A 20,143-nucleotide genomic window follows, 5' to 3' on the forward strand; every position below is an offset into this window, starting at 1 on the left:
TCAGGAGGCTGAGGCAGGAGAATTGCCTGAACCCAGGAGGCGGAGGTTGCGGTGAGCCGAGATCGCGCCATTGCACTCCAGCCTGGGTAACAAGAGCGAGACTCCGTCTCAAAAAAAAAAAAAAAAAAAAAAAAAATAAGTGTATATTAATAGAAAGCTGGATAGATAGAACAAGACAATCACGATCTCCAAGAGTGACAAATTATGAAATATTAATGACTCAGCTGTTAAGAGCAACCACTTAGTCATAAGAGGAAGACTAAACATTAGGCAGCATGCAGTGGCTCATGCCTATAATCCCCGCACTTTGGGAGGCCAAAGCAGGAGGATCATTTGAGCCCCAGAGTTCAAGACCATCCTGGGAAACAGAGAGAGAACTCATCTCTACAAAATAATTTTTAAAAATCAGCCAGGCGTGGTGGTACGAATTTGTGGTCCCAGGTGTTCAGGAGGCTGAGGTGTGAGGATCACTTGATCCTTCAGGAGGTTGAGGTTGTGGTGAGCTATGATCACACCACTGCACTCCAGCCTGGGTGACAGAGTAGACTCCAAGACTCCATCACACACACAAAAAAACAAACAAAAAACTGAACATTGATCCAAAGTTATGATGATATATCTGCAGCAGAAGAATAAGGGCAACCAGAAGTAGGTGCATGGGGTAGGGCAGAGGATGGTGTTGGAAGACAGCTCAATATTTATCTTCTACATTGGAGTCCGAAATTAATGTCAAAAATTGAAAAGTTAGGAGGTATAAGCATAAGCAAGACATAGGGGGGAAAGGCAAAATAATTAAATATTTTAAAGTGATGCAGCAGAAAATGGGGAGGTGGCTTTTTAAAATAACAAGCCCTAGAAAAGCTTAACTCTTTAAAACATACATGTGGCTGGGCATGGTGGCTCATGCCTGTAATCCTAGCACTTTGGGAGGCCAAGGTGGGCAGATCACTTGAGATCAGGAGTTTGAGACCAGCCTGACCAACATGGTGAAACCCCATCTCTACTAAAAATACAAAATTAGCCAGGCATCGTGGTACATACCTATAATCCCAGCTACTCAGGAGGTTGAGGCAGGAGAATCACTTGAACCCAGGAGGCAGAGGTTGCAGTGAGCCAAAATCGCTCCATTGCACTCCAGCCTGGACAACAAGAACAAAACTCCATCTCAAAACAAAAACAAAAGAAACCAAAACATACATGTGTAACAGATAAAAATAAAAATTAAATAGATTTGATAATGAAAGCATAAAAGGAAAATAAGGAAGGGGTCCAGAACAGTAAAGATTCTGAAAGTCTGACATTTATAAATGGTTGTAAAAACTAAAGGTGTTTAACTTTAAAACACACACACATACACCTTGGCACACATTAAAGGCCAATTTCAGTTTTTTATTCTGTTTGGCTAAAGGGTGCAGAATCAGAACACTAAAGTTACATAGACACAGAGCTCGGTAGTGCAAAAAGAAATTTCTAGTAACCGCCTGAATGTAGAACAAATGTCTCAGGAAGCAGCAAGTTATCTGTTGCTGGAAGTGTTTAAACAGAGACTGAACAAAATCCATGTAGAGGATGTGATATAAAATTCATGGCTACCTTGGTAGACCTCTTAAGTCCCTGAAGTTGTGCAATTCTGTAAAGATTTCATGTGATAACTTCCTTTGAATCAGTAGCATTCTAAAATAGGACTAGAAACACTGGTAGGTGAAGCAGTTCATGCACTCAGTACATTTGTGCTGCTTTTTCCTTTTATCCCACCTCCACCTCCTTTCAGCTTTTGGTTTTTCATTTCAAAAGTCTTAAATATATTTATATTTGATTAAAAATTACCTAAAACATTTTTGGAAGCAAATGAGATATAAAAACTTAAAGAACATAAAGAGGAAATGTATGTCTGAATGGGAGAAAGCTGGAAGATAAATGAGAAGGTGGTCTGATGTAGTGGCAGGAAACAAATTGAAAAGTTGGGTGTCCCTGAATCCACTCTGGACCCTATAGTTCAGTGGCCATGGAACACTAAACAGGTCACTGTACCCAGTTAGGTATGAGACTTTGGGACTATGGCAAGAGCACTTGGGTCTCCTGGCAGGGGAATAGGACAGAGGTAAATGACTAGGTGATAAACACATAAGAACAACAAAAGAGTCACCACAGGTTAGTCAACAATAACAGAAGAATACTTTTGATGTGTTCTACTTTAAAGTTTCTAGAATCTTGCTCTATCAAAAAACAAAACTCATATATTAGCTTAAGAGCTGGCCATTTCAACATGAAAATTAAAATATTACACATATTATAGGTACAATCTTTTCTATGGGATTGCCTCAAAAATCACTGTGACTTGCATATAGACATCTGAATCTTTGTTATTTTCTACTCAAGGACAATATTTTTTTCCACTCTGTATCATAAAATTCTGTCATGCCTACAAACAGTAACTTTATCCTAAAGTTTACTGAACTTCATCCTTACCAGCTAAGCATAAACACAAACCAAACTTCCAAAATAACCTCTATGTTTCTTTAGGGTACTTTTGTATTTCTAGGTTTTCGTTTTGAAAATTAGTTTAAAATCTAGCAAGAAATTATCAGCGCTTTACACTTTGTAAACTATACTAATGTTTAGCTATATAAGAAACACACGGCCAGGCACGGTGTTTTCCTACAGGCTCACACCTGTAATCACAACACCAACACTTTGGGAGGCCAAGGCGGGTGGATAATCTGAGGTAAGGAGTTCGAGACCAGCCCAATCAACATGATGAAACCCCTGTCTCTACTAAAAATAATTAAAAAAAAAAAATTAGCTAGGCATGGTGGCAGACACCTGTAGTTCCAGCTATTCGGGAGGCTGCGATAGGAAAATTGTTTGAACCTGGGAGGCAGAGGTTATAATGAGCTGAGATTGTGCCATTGCACTCTAGGCCTGGGTGACAAGGTAAGACCACCTCTCAAAAAAAAGCAAAAAAAAAAAAAAAAGAAACACAGATTCAGCTGTGCTCTGGCACACTGACAAAACTACACCCTTCTGTAGTATCTCCCTTAACAAACTGCACACTTACAGAGGGAAAAGTCTGATTCTTTGTTGAGCCCAGTATTTAGCAGCCTGAGCAGCATACCAGCCCATAAACATTGAACAGGACCAAAGCATGCAGCCAGCTTGGAATTCTCTTTTAATTCTATCGACATTCCGGTTCTTTTACTTTTACTTTTCAGTATCTTTCCTCTGCTCTGAGTTTCCTCATTGCTGCACTGGGCAGAAGCAGGGGTCCTTCTTGCAGTGCTGCTTGTCACCCTCCTGGTCCCACTCTGAACAAAATACTCAGGACTGGAGCTCTACCCACTCTACTCCCAGGCAGGCACTGAGAAAATGGGCCAGAAGAGCTTTCATTATGCTCTGTGGGCCAGAAACAAGGGGTGTGTTGTGGGGTGAGTGGGGGAAGCAGGTGTGGCAGAAGGGAAAAGAGGCTCTCATTCTTATATAATAAATCTATTGTCCAGTGCTGATTACCTGTCTTACTGATGTTTTGATGAGGTCCAGAGGGTTCTAGCTTATGATGTGTCTTTTTTCCTGATTGGTTAATACTAATGTCTTTGCAAAGACTTCATTATAACACAGCAATACATGCTAGCAAGGTAGGGTTCAAAAGCCCACCAGAATTAAATATTTTGAATGGCAGCTAGTTTAAATTTTCAGGTTCATTCCCATTTCTCTCCATTGACAAGTTATATTTGTTTTAACCATAATCTTGACAAGTATCAGCACCACAAACTAAATGTTTAATCTCTGAGTACTCCATCCCTGTTCCATATGTATTCAATAAACATTTATTGAGGATCTATTATTTGCTTGGCCCATATAACATCATCCCTGTCCTCAATTCTTTCTCCAACAAAAGATAGCATTCCATCTCTGGATGGCCATTTGTAGTTTAAGTGATAACTGTAACTGCCCCTCTGCTACAGCAGACTTGAAGAAAAGGAGAAAATCCTTCAGTGCAGATGGCAGCTCCCCTTCTTGCTGTTGGCCCAGCTGACCCCATAGCAGTTCATATTATTGAGTTTCAAACTTGAAGGATCCTTTTGTCAATCATTTACCCTACCTAATATCCCCTGGAGATCTCAAATCAGTAATCTGAGAAACAATGATTCACATGAAAGGATTTTAAGTTATAATACACTTGAGTGACCTGAAATTTATCCACATTTGCCAATATTTTATAGAAGAACATGAAGTTTATGATGCACTCAAACTCAGCTTCAGAGCTAAGTGATTCTTAGTTAAGAGTCATCTGATCCAACAACCCTCTTGTTGCTTCTGGTTTCACTGTAATCACTTGTGTTGTCATTTAGGAAAATGAAATTGAGAACCAATATTTCAAGCAGTGTTACTCAAAGAGTGCTCTGCAGGAGAACAGTTCAAGATATAATGAAAAAAATTCTAAAGGTCAGGTAAGTCCAATAAAGGCCAGTTAAGCAAAGTTAAACTGGTTTCCTGGGAGGCAGGGCAATGACCCTAAATATGTTAATATTCATTATTACTCTTCAAATGGGAGGGAGAGGGGGGGTTGGGGGTGGTATGAAGTGAGCAAAAGAACCTCTCAAACTTTTCTGACCTCAGAACCCTTTTCTGGCAGAACACCATGTAGCCCTGATGCTTTGGAAGCACATACTTGGGAGAAATCCTAATTAAGATATTCTTATATAAGAAACATTTGGATCTTTAAATGGGATGGCGTGTAGAGCACCATCTACCTATTATATCTTAGAGCCTGATTTAAGTAGCAGATCCTTCCTCACACAGAAGGCTCCCAGCTCAACTTGCTTGTTGCAACCTCAAGATTTGTAAGTGTTTCCACTTGGTCTTGGTTTACTTTCTCAGATTACATTAAAGTATAAACTTTTAAAACTAGCACCAAACTAGAACTGCTTTCCGTTTTAAAATGAAGTGCCTTATTAAAGTATTATTTCCAAACTTTCATAACTGAAATCTGCTTCTATCAGCAGTGTACATTCAAAAATGTTCTTGATGAAAAGTACAGCTAGTTTCAAAATACATCAAAGTATATTTAAAACTTGATATCTTTAGAATTGTCTTCCAACACTTGTGGCTTCAGAATTGTCATGAAAATACAAAACCACATGCAAAATAAATGTGGAAAACCTTTGAGGTTTAGCAAGCAAGGAATAAAACAGTCTTAAATATGCTGAGTTTTTAAAGTGAAGTTTCTTGTTTTAAAAATTCCAGCTCTTGCTCTGATGGTAGGAATCTCTGCCTTCGTAATTTGATCTTAATGTGCACACTAATCATTTGTGCTTCAGAGTCAACTTCATTGAGGCCATTTTCTTCACCCTTTCCTCTCTTACTGCTCTCCAGAGCCTTGTTGGTACTCAATATTAATAACACGAGCATCAATTAGATTAACCCTTTCAGAGGCCATGAATCTCCAAAGACTGACTAAACATATAAATATCCATTCCTTACTTAAAACTGTATTCTCAGAAATTGGTAAATTACAGGGAAAGAACACAATTATATTCACAAGTAGTAAACTTGCTGCCGTGATAGACTTGTTCAGGCTTAGCTCTTAGACGAAAATATAGAAGGGCCTTGGAGGAAATGCACAGTAGCCATTGGTCCTTACTTAGAGTCTGAAGTTTATAATGACCATTTTCAGACTCGGCTCCAAACTGTTGTACCCTGGCCTCTATAGTTGGAGGTGCACTGATTTTTTTTTTTTTTTTAAGATACGAGTTTCGCTCTTGTCGCCCGTACTGGAGTCCAGTGGTGCGATCTTGGCTCACCGCAACCTCCACCCATGGGTTTAAGCAGTTCTCCTGCCGCAGCCTCCCAAGTAGCTGAGATTACAGGCATGCACCACCACACTCGGCTAATTTTGTATTTTTAGTAGAGATGGAGTTTCTCCAGTGTTGGTAAGACTGGTCTCAAACTCCCAACCTCAGGTGATCTGCTCACCTCAGCCTCCCAAAATGCTGGGATTACAGGCGTGAGTCACTGAATCCTGGCAGTGCCAGGCCACCCATATACATAAATTTGTATATATATAAATCGCTGCCCACTTTCCTCCCCTTCAAATATTAATGCCTTCCCTACATGTAACATCTCTTCATCTCTTCACTCTACTCTGGTCAGATCTCCTTTCTACACTGACATGCAGTAAGTGGTCTGCTTCCTTGCCTTTGATCAAGCTGTTCCTTTCCACAGGAATGCTCTCTCCTCTCCCTGCTTTATACTAAAATCTGTCTGCCTTTCACTCTTTCTAAACCCCATTCTTCCAGACCAGATCTTTTGTTGGAGAATCATTTTCAGGAAGCCCACTCCCCAACTATTCCTTTCTTTCTTAGTTTCCCGGTCCCCTGAACTCCTTACCACCCAATTTAGCCTCTCATTATTTCTATTTGTTTCCCTCTTTGCACTCATTTTCCAGACACAGTTTACATTTTCCAAACACAATCTGGGGGCCAGGTGCTCAAGCCTTTAATCCCGGCACTTTGGGAGGCCAAGGCGGGCATATCCCTTGAGTCCAGGAGTTTGAGACCGGCCTGGGCAACATAGGGAGACCTCATCTGTACAAAAAATACAGGCCAGGAGCAGCGGCTCACGCCTGTAATCTCAGCACTTTGGGAGGCCGAGGTGGGCGGAACACCTGAGGTCGGGAGTTTGAGACCAGCCTGACCAACATGGTGAAACCCTCTCTCTACTAAAAATACTACATTAGCCAGGCATGGTGATGGGCACCTGTAATCCCAGCTACTCAGGGAGTCTGAGGCAGAAAAATTGCTTGAACCCAGGAGGCAGAGGTTGCAGTGAGCTGAGATCATGCCACTGTACTCCAGCTTGGGCAACAAGAATGAAACTCTGTCTCAAAAAATAATAAAACAAATAAATACAAATACAAAAATTAGCTAGGCATGGTAGTGCATGGCTGTAGTCCCAGCTGAGACAGGAGGATCACTTGAGCCCGGGAGATTGAGGCTGCAGTGAGCTGAGATCCCAACACTGCACTCCAGCCTGGGCAACAGAGACCCTGCCTCAAAAAAAAAAAAAAAAAGTTTCCAGTCATTTTGTAATCTTAAGAATGAAAACCATATGCTTACATAATGGAACCAACCAAAAGGAGAGTGGGTCTCTGAAGACCAAGGAGTATCATATCAGCCCTGAAACCACTACTTCTGCACTTACTTTGGCTAAGAAACAAATTTTTATCTGGTTTATCTAGCTACTTTTTCTGTTGTATGCAGCTGGATCTAACTCTTAAATGATACTCTGTCTCACAATAAAATTACCACAAGAATATAAAGCAGGTCAGGTGTGGTGGCTCATGCCTGTAATCCCAGCACTTTGATAGGCCAAGGTGGGCAGATCACTTGAGCTCAGGAGTTTGAGATCAGCCTGGGTGACATGGCAAAACCCCATCTCTACAAAAAGTACAAAAATTAGCTGGCATGGTGGTAACTGCCTGTGGTCCCAGCTACTCGGGAGGCTGAGGTGGAAGGATTGCTTGAATATAGATGATAGAGGTTGCAGTGAGCCGAGATCTACCACCATACTCCAGCCAGGGTGATAGAGTGAGACCCTGTCTCAAAAATTAAAAAATGAATTTTTGGAAGTCAGGGTACCTTTCCAAAACTCAAACACAAAAAAATTGTTTAAGGGAAGGATTAATGGTTATTAGAACATCAGAGAGATTTGGTTTACATTAAAATTGTAATTTCTGAGATAAATTCATGAGTAGTACAGTTTGCTACAAGCTTCTGAAGCAAGTTTTATTATTGTTTATATTTTACAGCTGGTGAAACTCAGGCACCAAAGGTTAAAGAATGTAGCCAAAATAGGGGCCAGGCACGGCGGCTCATGCCTGTAATCCCAGCACTTTGGGAGGCCAAGGAGGGCAGACCACGAGGTCAGGAGTTCAAGACCAGCCTGACCAACATGGTGAAACCCCATCTCTACTAAAAATATGAAAGTTAGCCAGTCATGGTGGCGTGTGCCTATAGTCCCTGCTACTTGGGAGGCTGAGGCAGAAGAATCGCTTGAACCCAGGAGGCGGAAGTTGCAGTGAGCCAAGATCATGCCACTGCACTCCAGCCTGGGCGACAGAGTAAAACTCTGCCTCAAAAAAAAAATAAATTGTAGCCCAAATAACCCAGCTGGTGACAAGGTGGGATTCAAAACCCTATAGTCTGGATATAGAGCCCACCCTGCTGCCAGTACGCAATGGTGTTCAATGCTCTGGATTCTAATAGCCCTTTAGAGAATAGTGAAAGGACTTCTGAGGAAGGCAAAAGGCCACTCAATGACTAAGGGAGGATCATTTAGTTGGGGATGAGGAAGTATAATAGACTAAATTCAAATGAATTTTATTAAGAAAAGGGAAGAAAAGTTTTACAGCAAATATATAATGTTTTAAATTAAACTCTTTTTGCTATTATAAATAGTGCTACAATAGAAAGATTCTTACATATAGCATTACTCTACTTTTGAATTAACAAATAAAGGGTGTCAACTTTTTTATGGCTTTTAATGTATCTCAAGAGGGTCATTCCAATTTATTCAGCAAACCAATAAAGTATATTTGAGTCAAAACCACTTGGGCAATTAATACGATTTTGTTAACTATTACAAAAGTTATAGATGTGAAAGGATGCCTCTATGCTTTAATTTGATTAACAAGATTAGAGGCCGGGCGCCGTGGCTCACGCCTATAATCCCAGCACTTTGGGAGGCTGAGGCGGGTGGATCACAAGGTCAAGAGAACGAGACCATCCTGGTCAACATGGTGAAACCCCGTCTCTACTAAAAATACAAAAAAAATTAGCTGGGCACGGTGGCGCGTGCCTGTAATCCCAGCTACTCAGGAGGCTGAGGCAGGAGAATTGTCTGAACCCAGGAGGCAGAGGTTACGGTGAGCCCAGATCACGCCATTGCACTCCAGCCTGAGTAACAAGACCGAAACTCCGACTCAAAAAAAAAAAAAAAAAAAACAAGATTAAACATATTTACACAATAGTTTCCTTCTGTAAATTATTTATTGCAAGGATGCATTTTATATACTGTGAGAACTCTTTATTCTAAATAATGGGACTTTTCAGTTTAATTCTTGTTTACTTTAAAAAAAAAAAGAAACTGTAATTAAACGGGTTAAAAAAAGAAAGAAAACAGAGGCACTCCCTTTTTCCCTCTGAGGTATATTCTACTCAGTATTATAGCTCCTTAAGTGTATTAGCTGGAGATAGAGAGAAAAATAAGGAAAATGAAAACTATCAATTTTTTGATACTCAGTTTTGAAACAGAGATAAACACATACAGAAGTGAGACTTCAAAAGAGGTAGAAAAGGAGATTGTGAGCTAGAGAGAGAAGAGGATATACTAACCCCCAAGGTGCTCTGGAGGGACTATGGCTTACAGGAATACTAACTCACTACTTAACCATTATTCCAACCTCAAAGGCTCTTGTTATCTGAAACTGTCCTTAGCTCAGAATGGGAAAGTTGCAGTGGGGGTGAGCAAAGGAGAAAGACAGGGGTTTCAGCGACGGCTAGAGCAGCATCACTAGGACAAGGCTAGAGCAGCATCACTAGGACAAGAAGAAAACTGTGTGACTTTCAACTACGAACTGTGAAGCTCATAATGGAGCTATAAGTAAAATGTTAGGAAATACTACGGAAGTCTGATTTAAAGACAGAAGAAAATGGCAAAGCCACAGCAGAAAGAATTGGCTACCTACCCAGCCACCATGTCTGCTCCTGCTCCCTGCCACTACCTTGCTGGCAAAGTCTTCCTTTTGTTCCGGTGTTGCTCTGCCCCTCACTTGACTCAGAGGGAAGTCCTGGTTAGTCTAAACCAATTGCAGAGTCCTTTGCCTTCTTCTTGCTAAAGCTTGTTTAGGCATGAGTGTGCAGCCCTCTCTATAATTCCCATGACAGGAAAACCACTGGAGATTGTCAGCTCAGCAAAAGACGGTAAGAAGACCCACAGCCATCGTGGGATCTCCAGGGGAGCTAATTAAGAAAAAGCTACCTTCCTTAAAATGACCAAAAAAAAAAAAACAGAAAACAAAAAAAAACAAGGAGAAAACTTAGGTCCTTGCTGATATCATCAAGCCACTGAGCTAACCAAACTGGAAGCTATCCTACCCCTTGACTTATAGGAGATAACCAATTTTCCTGAATGTTTTAGCTATTTGGATTTAAGTTTTTGTTTTTTGTTTAAGACAGGGTCTTGCTCTGCCACCCAGGCTGGAGTGCAGGCACAATCATAGCTCACTGCAGCCTCAACCTCCCTGGCTCAGGAGAGCTTCCTCCCACCTCAGCCTCCCAAGTAGCTGAGACCAAAAGCACACACCACCACACCTGGCTAATTCTTTTTTTATTTTTTGTGGAGATGGGTTAGAACTCCTGGCTTCAAGTAATCCTCCTGCCTCAGCCTCTCAAAGTGTTGGGATTATATGTGTGAGTCACCAAACCCGGCCTTTTTAATTTCTTATAGCTGTAACTTCATAAGTAGTTCATAATGAAAAAGGTTCTGAGATCATAATCATCATTATATTACCACAAATCTACAAAAAACCCCACAAACTTTAATACCTTCCCTGCTACTTAAATATCTTGAGGCAATCATCTGTTTTTAATTTTTCTATCTTCTTGCTGTTTTTTTTACTTTACATAATATAAACATATCCAGAAGTCAAACACTTCTGTTTAAGAATTTTCAGCACTTCTGGCAACTTTAAAAATTAGAATAAAAATTGCTTTTAAGGGTTTCCCTACTAAATAAAAGTCTAAATATCTGGTTGTGGGATATTGTAGAGAGCAACTAAAAGGAATAATTAATATTTTCACACACACAAAAAAATAAATTCCAGTGGTTTCTATCAACCAAATGTTTGTTACATGAACCCTATTATGCAACATTATCATATTATACAATTACAAAAGAGTCCCCCAGAGGGAAAAAACTGGCACCCCTTTATCGAGTATAATAAAACATACTGAAAAATGTAAATCCGTTTTTTAAATTCCCAAAAAGATTACTAAATTTGATACAATGCATAAATTCAAAATTGGAACATTATGCTATACTATATTCCAAATAAATGAGAAAACAAACAGTACCAAAAAGGAAAAAATATCACTGTGTCAAAAACTTTAACCATTTTCACAGAGTGAATTCCCATAGCAGAGATAACAATGTCCAACTCTTTAATGACTTAAATTTTTCACCAGCTCAAACACGTTTTCTTTACAATGCTTGCCATAAAGTCTCATCCATTTGTGCCTGCTATAAAAACATCAGCACTGTAAATCTGACTGGCACATTACTGGAGTGCACTAGCCTTTTCTCATCCACCTTGATCCAGTAACTTATACCTTTATACTTGCTTTGTATATGACATGTATACCTTCAACAGACAAGCTGCTTCAGAGAGCTGTTGAAAATTCTGTTAAGAATCTTCTAAAGAAGAATCTTTTTTTAAATTTTATATTGAATTTTTAAACCCCAGAGTTCTAAGGTAGGAGTTCAATCACTTCTATCCATGGAGGGAAAGAGAATATTTGTTAATTCATCCAAGTATTTCATGAGTACCTAGCATGTATAGTACCAGCTAAGCACCAAGATAGCAATAAACAAAGCAAACATGACCCCTCTCTTCATCAACTCAGCCTAGAGCAAGGGTCAGCAAACATTTTCTGTAAAGGGCCACTGAGTAAATATTTATGCTTGCAGGTCATAAGGCCTTTGTCACAACCACTCAACTCTGCCATGAAAGCAGCTACAGGCAAGTAAATGAATTAGTATGACTGTGTCCCAATAAAACCTTGTGAACACTGAAATTAAAATTTCATAATTTATGAAATAAATTTCTCATGAAATAATATTCTTTTGATTTGTTTCAACCACTTAAAAATGTAAGTACCATTCTTAGCTTGCAAGCCATACAAAAACAGGTAGCAGGTCAGATTTGGTTCATGGGCTGTAGTTTGCCAACTCCTAGTCTAGACATTAATATTAACTGTAAAATTATGTATTTACTGCTTTAAGTGCTCACAGGGAAAACACATAAGACCATGAGAGTTTAATGAGGAGACATGGCCTAGTTTGAAGGGATCAGAAAAGGCTTTTCCAAGGAAGTAACTTTAAGGCTGAAACCTAAAGCAACCAGCCAAAAGCCAGGGAGAAAAGCAAAGAGAATTCTAGACAAGTGAACCACATATGCAAAAGCCCTCACAGAAAAAGGAATACGACCAACTGAAGAATCCGTGAGGCTGGAGTGCAATGAGCAAAGATAAGCATAGCACAAGATGAACCTATAGACAGATGGAGAACAGCCACACAGGGTCTTCTTGTCCAGGGTTAGGGGTTCTGGTCTTTGTCCTAAGAGCAATGGGAAACCATTAAAGGGTTTTAAGTCAGAGAGAAACAAAATTGGCTTCGGATTTTTCAAAGATCACGAAGATTGTAATATGAAGAAATATCAGAAGGGAGCATGAATGGTTACGAAGAGATCTGTAACCAAGGAACTGGGCTGGAGATGATAGAGGCTTGAACTACAGTGCTGGCAGTGACGTTGAGAAGGTCAAAGAGGCAAGATGTGGTGACTAGATATAGAAGAGTGAAAGACAGGTTCTCTAAAGGACTCAAGTCTCCAGTTTCCACAACCAGGACACTGGTATCATTCAGTGAACCAGAGGTAAAGTACTGAAAAAGCTGGGGGTGAGGGGTACAATTTTGAGGTCAGATTTAAACATGCTGAGTTTGAGTTGCCTGTATAATATTCCAGTGTAAATGCTAATTAATCAGGTGCATATAAGGATCAGAGACCAGAACAGTAATTTAGTTTGGGAACTGTTAGCATACAGATTGTAACTGAAACCATACAAGGGATGGTTTCATACTACAGAAAGGATAAGCAACAGTGACTTTCAACCTTGGTGACACATGAGGGTTACCAGGGGAACTTTTAAAAATTTTGATGCTGGCTACTCTGGGTGCACTGCTATGAGTTAGCCCTGCTCTGCAAGAAGCAGTTATAAAAGAAAAAATATTTTTTTGATGCCCAGACAGCAGTCCTGAACTAATACACAAGAATCTCTGGGAATAGGACCCAGACATCAGTGTTTTGTAAACTTCTCCAAGTGATTCTAACGTGCAGCTAAGGCTGAAAGGAGGAGAAAGCCTAAGACATTAAGAATTAATAGTACTGTACTACAGAAAGGACAAGAGATTAACGGACTAAGCAGGTTTCTAATCCCAGCTACCTCATAATGTATCTCTCTGACCTCAGACTACTTCATATTCCTAAATTCTAATTTAGATCAACAGAAAATAGTAGGTTTATCTCTTATATCCTCTATAGTCCCAAAAATCTGAGGCAAAATTATCAAATTGAAATATTTCATTCTTTCTTTGCAGTCTGAGTAGGGGAAAGGGGAGCATAGAAAAAATTTTAACCAATTACTGGGAGTAGAATATATTTTTACAAATAATTTTCCCAGGCCTGCAACATTTTTAAATGATTGCACTGTTACCGCATCAAATAGTATTTGATGGTATAGTATTTGTTAAACCTGGAAGCATTCTAAGTGGACTAGCTTTGCTGTACCATGCTACTCTCCAGAAGGCAACTGCAGGAAGTTCAAAATGGTGGCATGAAATTTAACTTGGAAATTCTTTAATTCAAAATTTTATTAAGTAAACCTTTTTTAAAGATAAAAAAGTAGACCAAGTGCAGTCGCTCACACCTATAATCCTAGCACTTTGGGAGGCCAAGGTGAGAGGATTGTTTGAGCCCAGGAGTTTGAGACCAGCCTAGGCAACATAGTGGGATCCTGTCTCTATAAAAAATTTAAAACATTAAAAAAAAATAGTCAGGTGTAGGCTCATGCCTATAGTCCCAGCTACTCAGGAGGCAGAGGTGGGAGGATCACTTGAGCCTGGGAGATTGAAGCTGCAGTGAGCTACGATCACGTCATTGCACTCTAGCCTGGGTGACAGATCGAGACCCTGTTTCAGAAAAAAAAGAAAAAAGAAGTAAGCTGCAATTTAAGATTTGGGAATTGGCTGGGCAGTGGCTCATGTCTGTAATCCCAGCACTTTAGGAGGCCAAGGAGGGCAGATCACTTAAGGCCAGGAGTTTGAGACCAGCCTGGCCAACATGGTGAAACTCCATCTCTACTAAAAATACAAAAAAAAAAAAAAAAAAGAAAGAAAGAAAGAAAAAAAAAAAGAAAAGAAATAGCCAGGCGTGGTGGCACATGCCTATAATCCTAGTTACTTGGGAGGCTGAGGCAGGAGAATCACTTGAGCTCAGTAGGCAGAGGTGGCAGTGAGCTGAGATTATGCCATTGCACTCCAGCCTGGGCAACAGAGTGAGACTCCATTTCAAAAAAAAAAAGATTTGGGAATTATACATGTGAAGAGAGAGAAGCACAGGATTCAGATTCAGAAGATCTGTGATTAAGTTTAAATCTATCACCTAGTATCTCTGTGTCTTCAGCCAAGTTTCCTAATCCCAAGTCTCAATTTCTTTAGCTGTAACATGGAAGCAAAATTAACTTCAGAGTTACTATCAGAATTAAAACATGAAAATGGTTGTGGAAAACAGCTATACAAAAAAATATTACCATTTCTTGGCCCATCATGATGGCTCATGCCTGTAATCCCAGTTGGGAGCCGAAGCAGGTGGATCACCTGAGGTCAGGAGTTCGAGATGAGCCTGACCAACATGGTAAAAACCTGTCTCTATTAAAAATGCAAAAAAAAAAAAAAAAAAAAATTAGCCGGGTGTGGTGGTGAGCACCTGTAATCCCAACTACTTGGGAGGCTGAGGCAGGAGAATCACTTGAACCCAGGAGGTGGAGGTTGCAGTGAGCCAAAATTATGCCACTGAACTCCAGCCTGGGCACTGAGAGTGAAACTCCATCTTAAAAAATAAAATAAAATGAAATACCATTTCTACATTATTTTCCAATTTGGACACTAATTTTGATATACATATTTTGAGGAGTGGATCCTCTATGCTAATAGCACAGTATTCAGAAGATGAAAGAAAAAAAAGGCTTCATGTTGTGACTTCTGTTCCGGTTAGAGCAAGTTTACTTTGCAGGTCATAATTTAATTGAGCAACTTAATCTCTGCTGGTAATTCCCACTACACTCTTCAAATTTAATTTTTACCATCTGACTTCAAACTCCACAAAGCTGCTATAGATGACAGTATTATTAAAATTCTGTTAAAGCACAGTTAGCATATGCAAATATTAACCAGCATTTGTAAACCACTTTGGATCGTTTTTATTACTCCCAAAACAGAATATGAGAGCTAGAAAAAGACAGTTACTATACAGCCTTCAATTTGAAGACCATGGGATGAGACAGTGGACAAAAGCCTCCTAAAGCTAGACAGACAAGAGGCAGTTTGTTCAACTCGAAAGATTCTCCTCCATCCCTCTCACAATTTCTAAGGTTAGAACTGAAGGACATAGAACTTCACAGAACTTGCAAAATCTCCTTGCCTCCAAAGCACTGCTGTGAGAAATAATGATCTAGCCATTAAGGACAAAGACTAATGGCAATTTGCTAAGTAATCTTTCAAAAGATTCATTCAAACTGGTTTGTCAATGGGAAAGAGCATTTAATAAATCTGAAGATTTACAAGTGAACTTTGAAGTTTAACATTACAAGGATAGAAATTATGTCAGGTTATAACAGAACAAACGAATTATAGGGAGATGGGAACAAATTGTAAGAGTCTTAGGGAGGATTAGTACTGTAAAAAGAAACTCAAGACTATCTTACTTTTACGTTCACCTCAAAAGGCTTTTAGGCAAAGACTATCATGTGTTGGTCTGTACTGAGCAATTACCAATATTAGTAAATAACTTGTAATGGCTACTAATTTTTTAAAAATAATTTTAAAAGTTCTTTAAGAGCCCTGACTCACTACACACTTTTAAGATTATTAGATGTACATAGCTAATACAGAACAAATTATTTTGCCAATAATTTGCTCATCTAGCGATGAAATACTAGTACAGAATGTGACACTTTTCTTTGATCTAAATCCTAAAACAGTATAATTATTTGGATGGAAAATTATGATACCCAGACACTGCCAAGAAAATGAAAATAATACCAGGACAGATTACAAGAGATGAAAGTTTGGAAGACCACAAACTCTTTTATGAGAATCTACAACACAGCAAGAGACTATAAAGGAAAATAAATTATATTTCAAAAGTGAATACCTGCCACAAAAAGAAAATTCACTTTATTTACATTGATAAAACCTGCCAGAGCTTTAAAGTTGCTAAAGATACTGCTGAGAAAAGCTAAGCTGAACTGAAGATTACCTCAAAGCACACTGTTTTGATGTGTTGTGTAGGTTATCATTAGAGTTTGCAGACAAGCTCTTTTAAGATATTATAGCCACTGCTCCAAACACACACATTAAGCAAGTCATCAGGAGCAAAGGAAAACTTTGCACAATTCTGCAAGCTGATGGTACCACGAAAAGAATAAGAAGGAATATAGGAAAGGCAGGTAAATTTTAACTTAAACAATACAGGTTTGAGTTCAGAAGAGGATGCCTTGGCAGAATTAGTCAACCAGCCCATGGAATTCCAACAGAAGAAGGGTCAGGTCTTCATTCACATTTGATGCCACTTGCCAGCCAGAGGTTCAAATATGTGTGTATGTATTCCCTCCGGTGACTACTGCTGAGCAACTATTACATACAAGGTACAGTGAGGCACTGCAGTGAATACACAGATTAGGAAAACAAAAACAGTTCCTATACTCAAGAAGCTCACAATCCAGTAGAAGGGATGAAACAAACATATTCTATGTGAAAATACATTTGAGACCCCTGGCCAGGTGCAGTGGCTCATGTCCGTAATAACAGCACTTTGGAAGGCTGATGCAGGTGGATCACCTGAGGTCAGGAGTTCGAAACCAGCCTGACCAACATGGCGAAACCCTTTCTCTACTAAAAATACAAAATTAGCCAGGTGAGGTGGTGCATGCCTATAATCCCAGCTACTTGGGAGGCTGAGTGAGGCAGGAGAATTGCTTGAACCCGTGAGACAGAGGTTGCAGTGAGCCGAGATCACGCCATTGCACTCTAGCCTGGGCAACAAAAGCACAACTCCATCTTAAAAAAAAAAAAAAAGAAGAAGAAAAAGAAAATATATTTGAACATTTGAGACGCCTAAGAGATGCTGGAGAAGATGTGGAATTGCAACCCTATTTAGCTTCAAAACACATATAGGAATAACAGTGTTCTAAAACTGGTGATGCTCCTGAAAGGAGAGTTAAAATGTCAGCAGATTATTAACATTTCACAAATGAAGAAGGATGCCAAAAATCTCAAATAAGAAAAAAAAAACAAAAACAGCTCTTTGGCACAAAACCTGCTCCTCAATGCTCCACTGAACACTACAAGTCCCTAAAGCTGAACTTAAAGGCATGTGACAGCTGTTGATTGGTTATAGGAATCCACAGGAAAAAAATGCACCCATTGGGTGCATGAAATGCATCGTATCTGTAGAACATGGTATGTTCTACACTGAGAGGAGGTAAAAGAAAACATATACGATAGCATTCTAAAAAGTATGACGTGGAGCTAGACATATGCAAGACCCACTACCTGTTTTAAAGCAGAGTTCAAGTGCAGCACCCATCCCTTCCAAATTTAATTCTTCATGCACTGAACAAGCCATCCATAAACTATCAATACTTTTCTGTCTTAAAGGCATTTCACCACTGAAACAGAATGTAAATCAATTGAATTCTAAAAAGAAAGGCAATCTGAAAAACACCTTTTTGGTGAAAATTATATTTAAATAAATATTAGATGAACAGCAACCAACGAGAACCCCCTCAATTCCTAATCAGTTGAAAGTTACTTGTAATTCTACACCTTTATATGTTAATATGAAAACTCTGATATACCAAGTGTCTCCTTCCTAACACCTCTACATATAGTTTTCCTTTGCTATTATAACTGAATAATAACGTTTAACTACACCAATAAGCCTGACTATAATACTAGTAGAAAAAAAAAAAAGCAAATGGGTAAGCAAACATTGGGGGAAAAAAGGACTGGAGGAATAGGATGATAGAATGGATACCTAATAAAACATAAATGTCCCCCATTCATCTGCAATTCTAGTCATTTTCTCTCTAGCAGATCTCAGATTTTCAGAACAAGTATGCAGGTTATTTAAAACTGAGTTATATATAGTCATTTAGCAGCAGCAAAAACACTTCTGGCATTATCACAGATGCTAGATCGCTACAGGAATTTTTTTCCCCCAAACTAGCAATTTTTCTTCACCAAGAACCAACCATCCTTTTATTTCTAAAAACAAGAGCCCTTTTCTACCCCTAAAACAAACAAATCATAGACACAGTTAAATTCTACGCTAATGAAACTGTGAGATTACATCCCAGGCGTTGTCAGAGCCTATTTTTCATACACCACCACAAGACTGTTTGATGCAGTATTCCTGACTGCTTTTTATCGTATTTGTAAATACACTCACTAATCCACTAAATTAGGTAATTTACAAACAGGTCCTCTCAGTTATTAGTGGCCAGCAGTCAAGTTCTATTACATTTGATCCTCATACAGTTGTCTAAACATTTCCACCCAGGTTAAGGGCTCGGATCCGAGAGAAGGAGGTTAGCGAAATTTGGATGGGGGCAGGGTAGAAGCTGGGAGAAATCTCTGCATCTCAGCCCTCAGCGACAACATTCAGCCAGTGCCCACAGAAAAACTAAATTCGGAACCTCTTCCTCCTGTTACACTGGCAACAAAGAGGGAGTTTCCGTAACGCTCCCGTCACCCACCAGGTGCCCAATCTCCTTCCCAGCCCAGAGCCGGCGCTCCCGCAGGGGCCTCCGAGTGCGGGGAGGCCGCGGGGCCCGGGTCACGGCACCAAGGGGGGATGGGGTCCGAGCGAGCAAGCGAGGTCTGCAGAGCGGGCCGTGGAAGGGCTTCGGGACCCGCTCAAACACCTGAACCCAACCGGGGGACGGCGGGCAAGAGAAAAGACACCGAATATCTAATGAAGCAGAAACTGGAATTCGGTGGGAGAGGTGAAGAGCCCTTGCTGGGGGTACAGCGGCGAGGAGCACAGAAAACAGGCGGCGGATGGCGGGGAGACTCCACGGAGGTGGAAGAGAGGAGCCAGGCCCGGAAGACCAGGGAAGGGGATGCCACCTGGGGCAGAGGAGGCGCCAGTGCAGCCTCTACCTGCCGGCGGGCGGGACGGGCCGCTCAGGTGTGACTGGGAGGAGGGGGTCGAGTGGGGAAGGGGCCGCTGAGGGCGCACTGGGGGCCGCGCAGAGGCGCCTGCGAGTCGGCAGCCGCGGAGCGAGCGCGCAGGCATCAGCAGGACCCGGGGAAGGGAGAGGCGGAGTGGGGATCTTTGGACCGCACGGTGCGCTCAGGGGAGGCTGGGGACAGCGAGAGGCAACGGGCGGCGGGCGCCCGCTGCGCGACGCGGAGCAAGGGAGGCATCCGGGCGGGCGGCCGGGAGGCGGGAGCCCCTCACCTGCGCGGCGGAGGAGGCGGAGCTGCAGCAGCCCATGGCGGGGCCGAAGGAGCCCGGAGGCGGCGCCGGGCGCGCAGCTACGCCCCGGAGCCCCTCGGCATGCGAGCCGGCGGGCGCCCGGGGAGGGCGCGGCCTGGCCCTGCACGGCTCGGCGGCAGCGGCGGCGGCGGTGGCAGCGGCTGGTACTCAAGGGACGGCGCGGCTCGGGGCAGGCGCCCGCCACATCCCCCGGCGGCAGCGGCGGCGGCTGCGCGGCTCCTGCTCTGCTCCTGCTGCTGCAGCTGCTCCCCAGCGGAAAGGGGCGGGCGGCGGCGGCGGCGGCGCCTCCCTCTGTCCCCCGCCTCCCGCCTCCCGCGCCCAGTCCCTCTCCCGCTCCCTCTCCCGGGCCGCCGCCTCCTCAGCGCCGCGCGCGTCTCCCATCAGACTCCCCGCCCCCAGTGCAGCGCCGCGCGGGCGGCAGGGCGGCGGCAGCCAGAACGAGGCCGGGCCCTTCCGCGCGTGTCAGAGGCTGCGCGGCGCCGGGCTCATTTAGCGGTGGCACCGAGGCAGCTTTCTGCCTCGAGGCGA

The 20,143-nt window shown here is 41.6% G+C and overlaps 1 protein-coding gene across 2 annotated transcripts in view; it reads right to left on the bottom strand.

Moving 5' to 3' along the window:
- The window catches only part of SLC44A1 (solute carrier family 44 member 1), a 197,288-nt gene extending 177,455 nt beyond the window's left edge, over window positions 1-19,833 (bottom strand). Inside the window, exon 1 of one of the 2 annotated variants that reach the window (XM_021672129.2) lies at window positions 19,577-19,833. In XM_021672129.2, coding sequence (XP_021527804.1) covers window positions 19,577-19,612 — 36 coding nt within the window. In that variant the 5' untranslated portion in view covers window positions 19,613-19,833. The remainder of the gene's footprint in view (window positions 1-19,576) is intronic. The other variant, XM_021672128.2, reaches the window with a different exon arrangement.
- Between the last annotated feature and the right edge of the window lie 310 nt (window positions 19,834-20,143).

The sequence above is a fragment of the Aotus nancymaae genome, unplaced genomic scaffold (assembly GCF_030222135.1).
Source record: "Aotus nancymaae isolate 86718 unplaced genomic scaffold, 86718_ANA_hifiasm-v0.15.2.pri h1tg000003l, whole genome shotgun sequence".
NCBI classification, from domain to species: Eukaryota; Metazoa; Chordata; class Mammalia; order Primates; family Aotidae; genus Aotus; species Aotus nancymaae.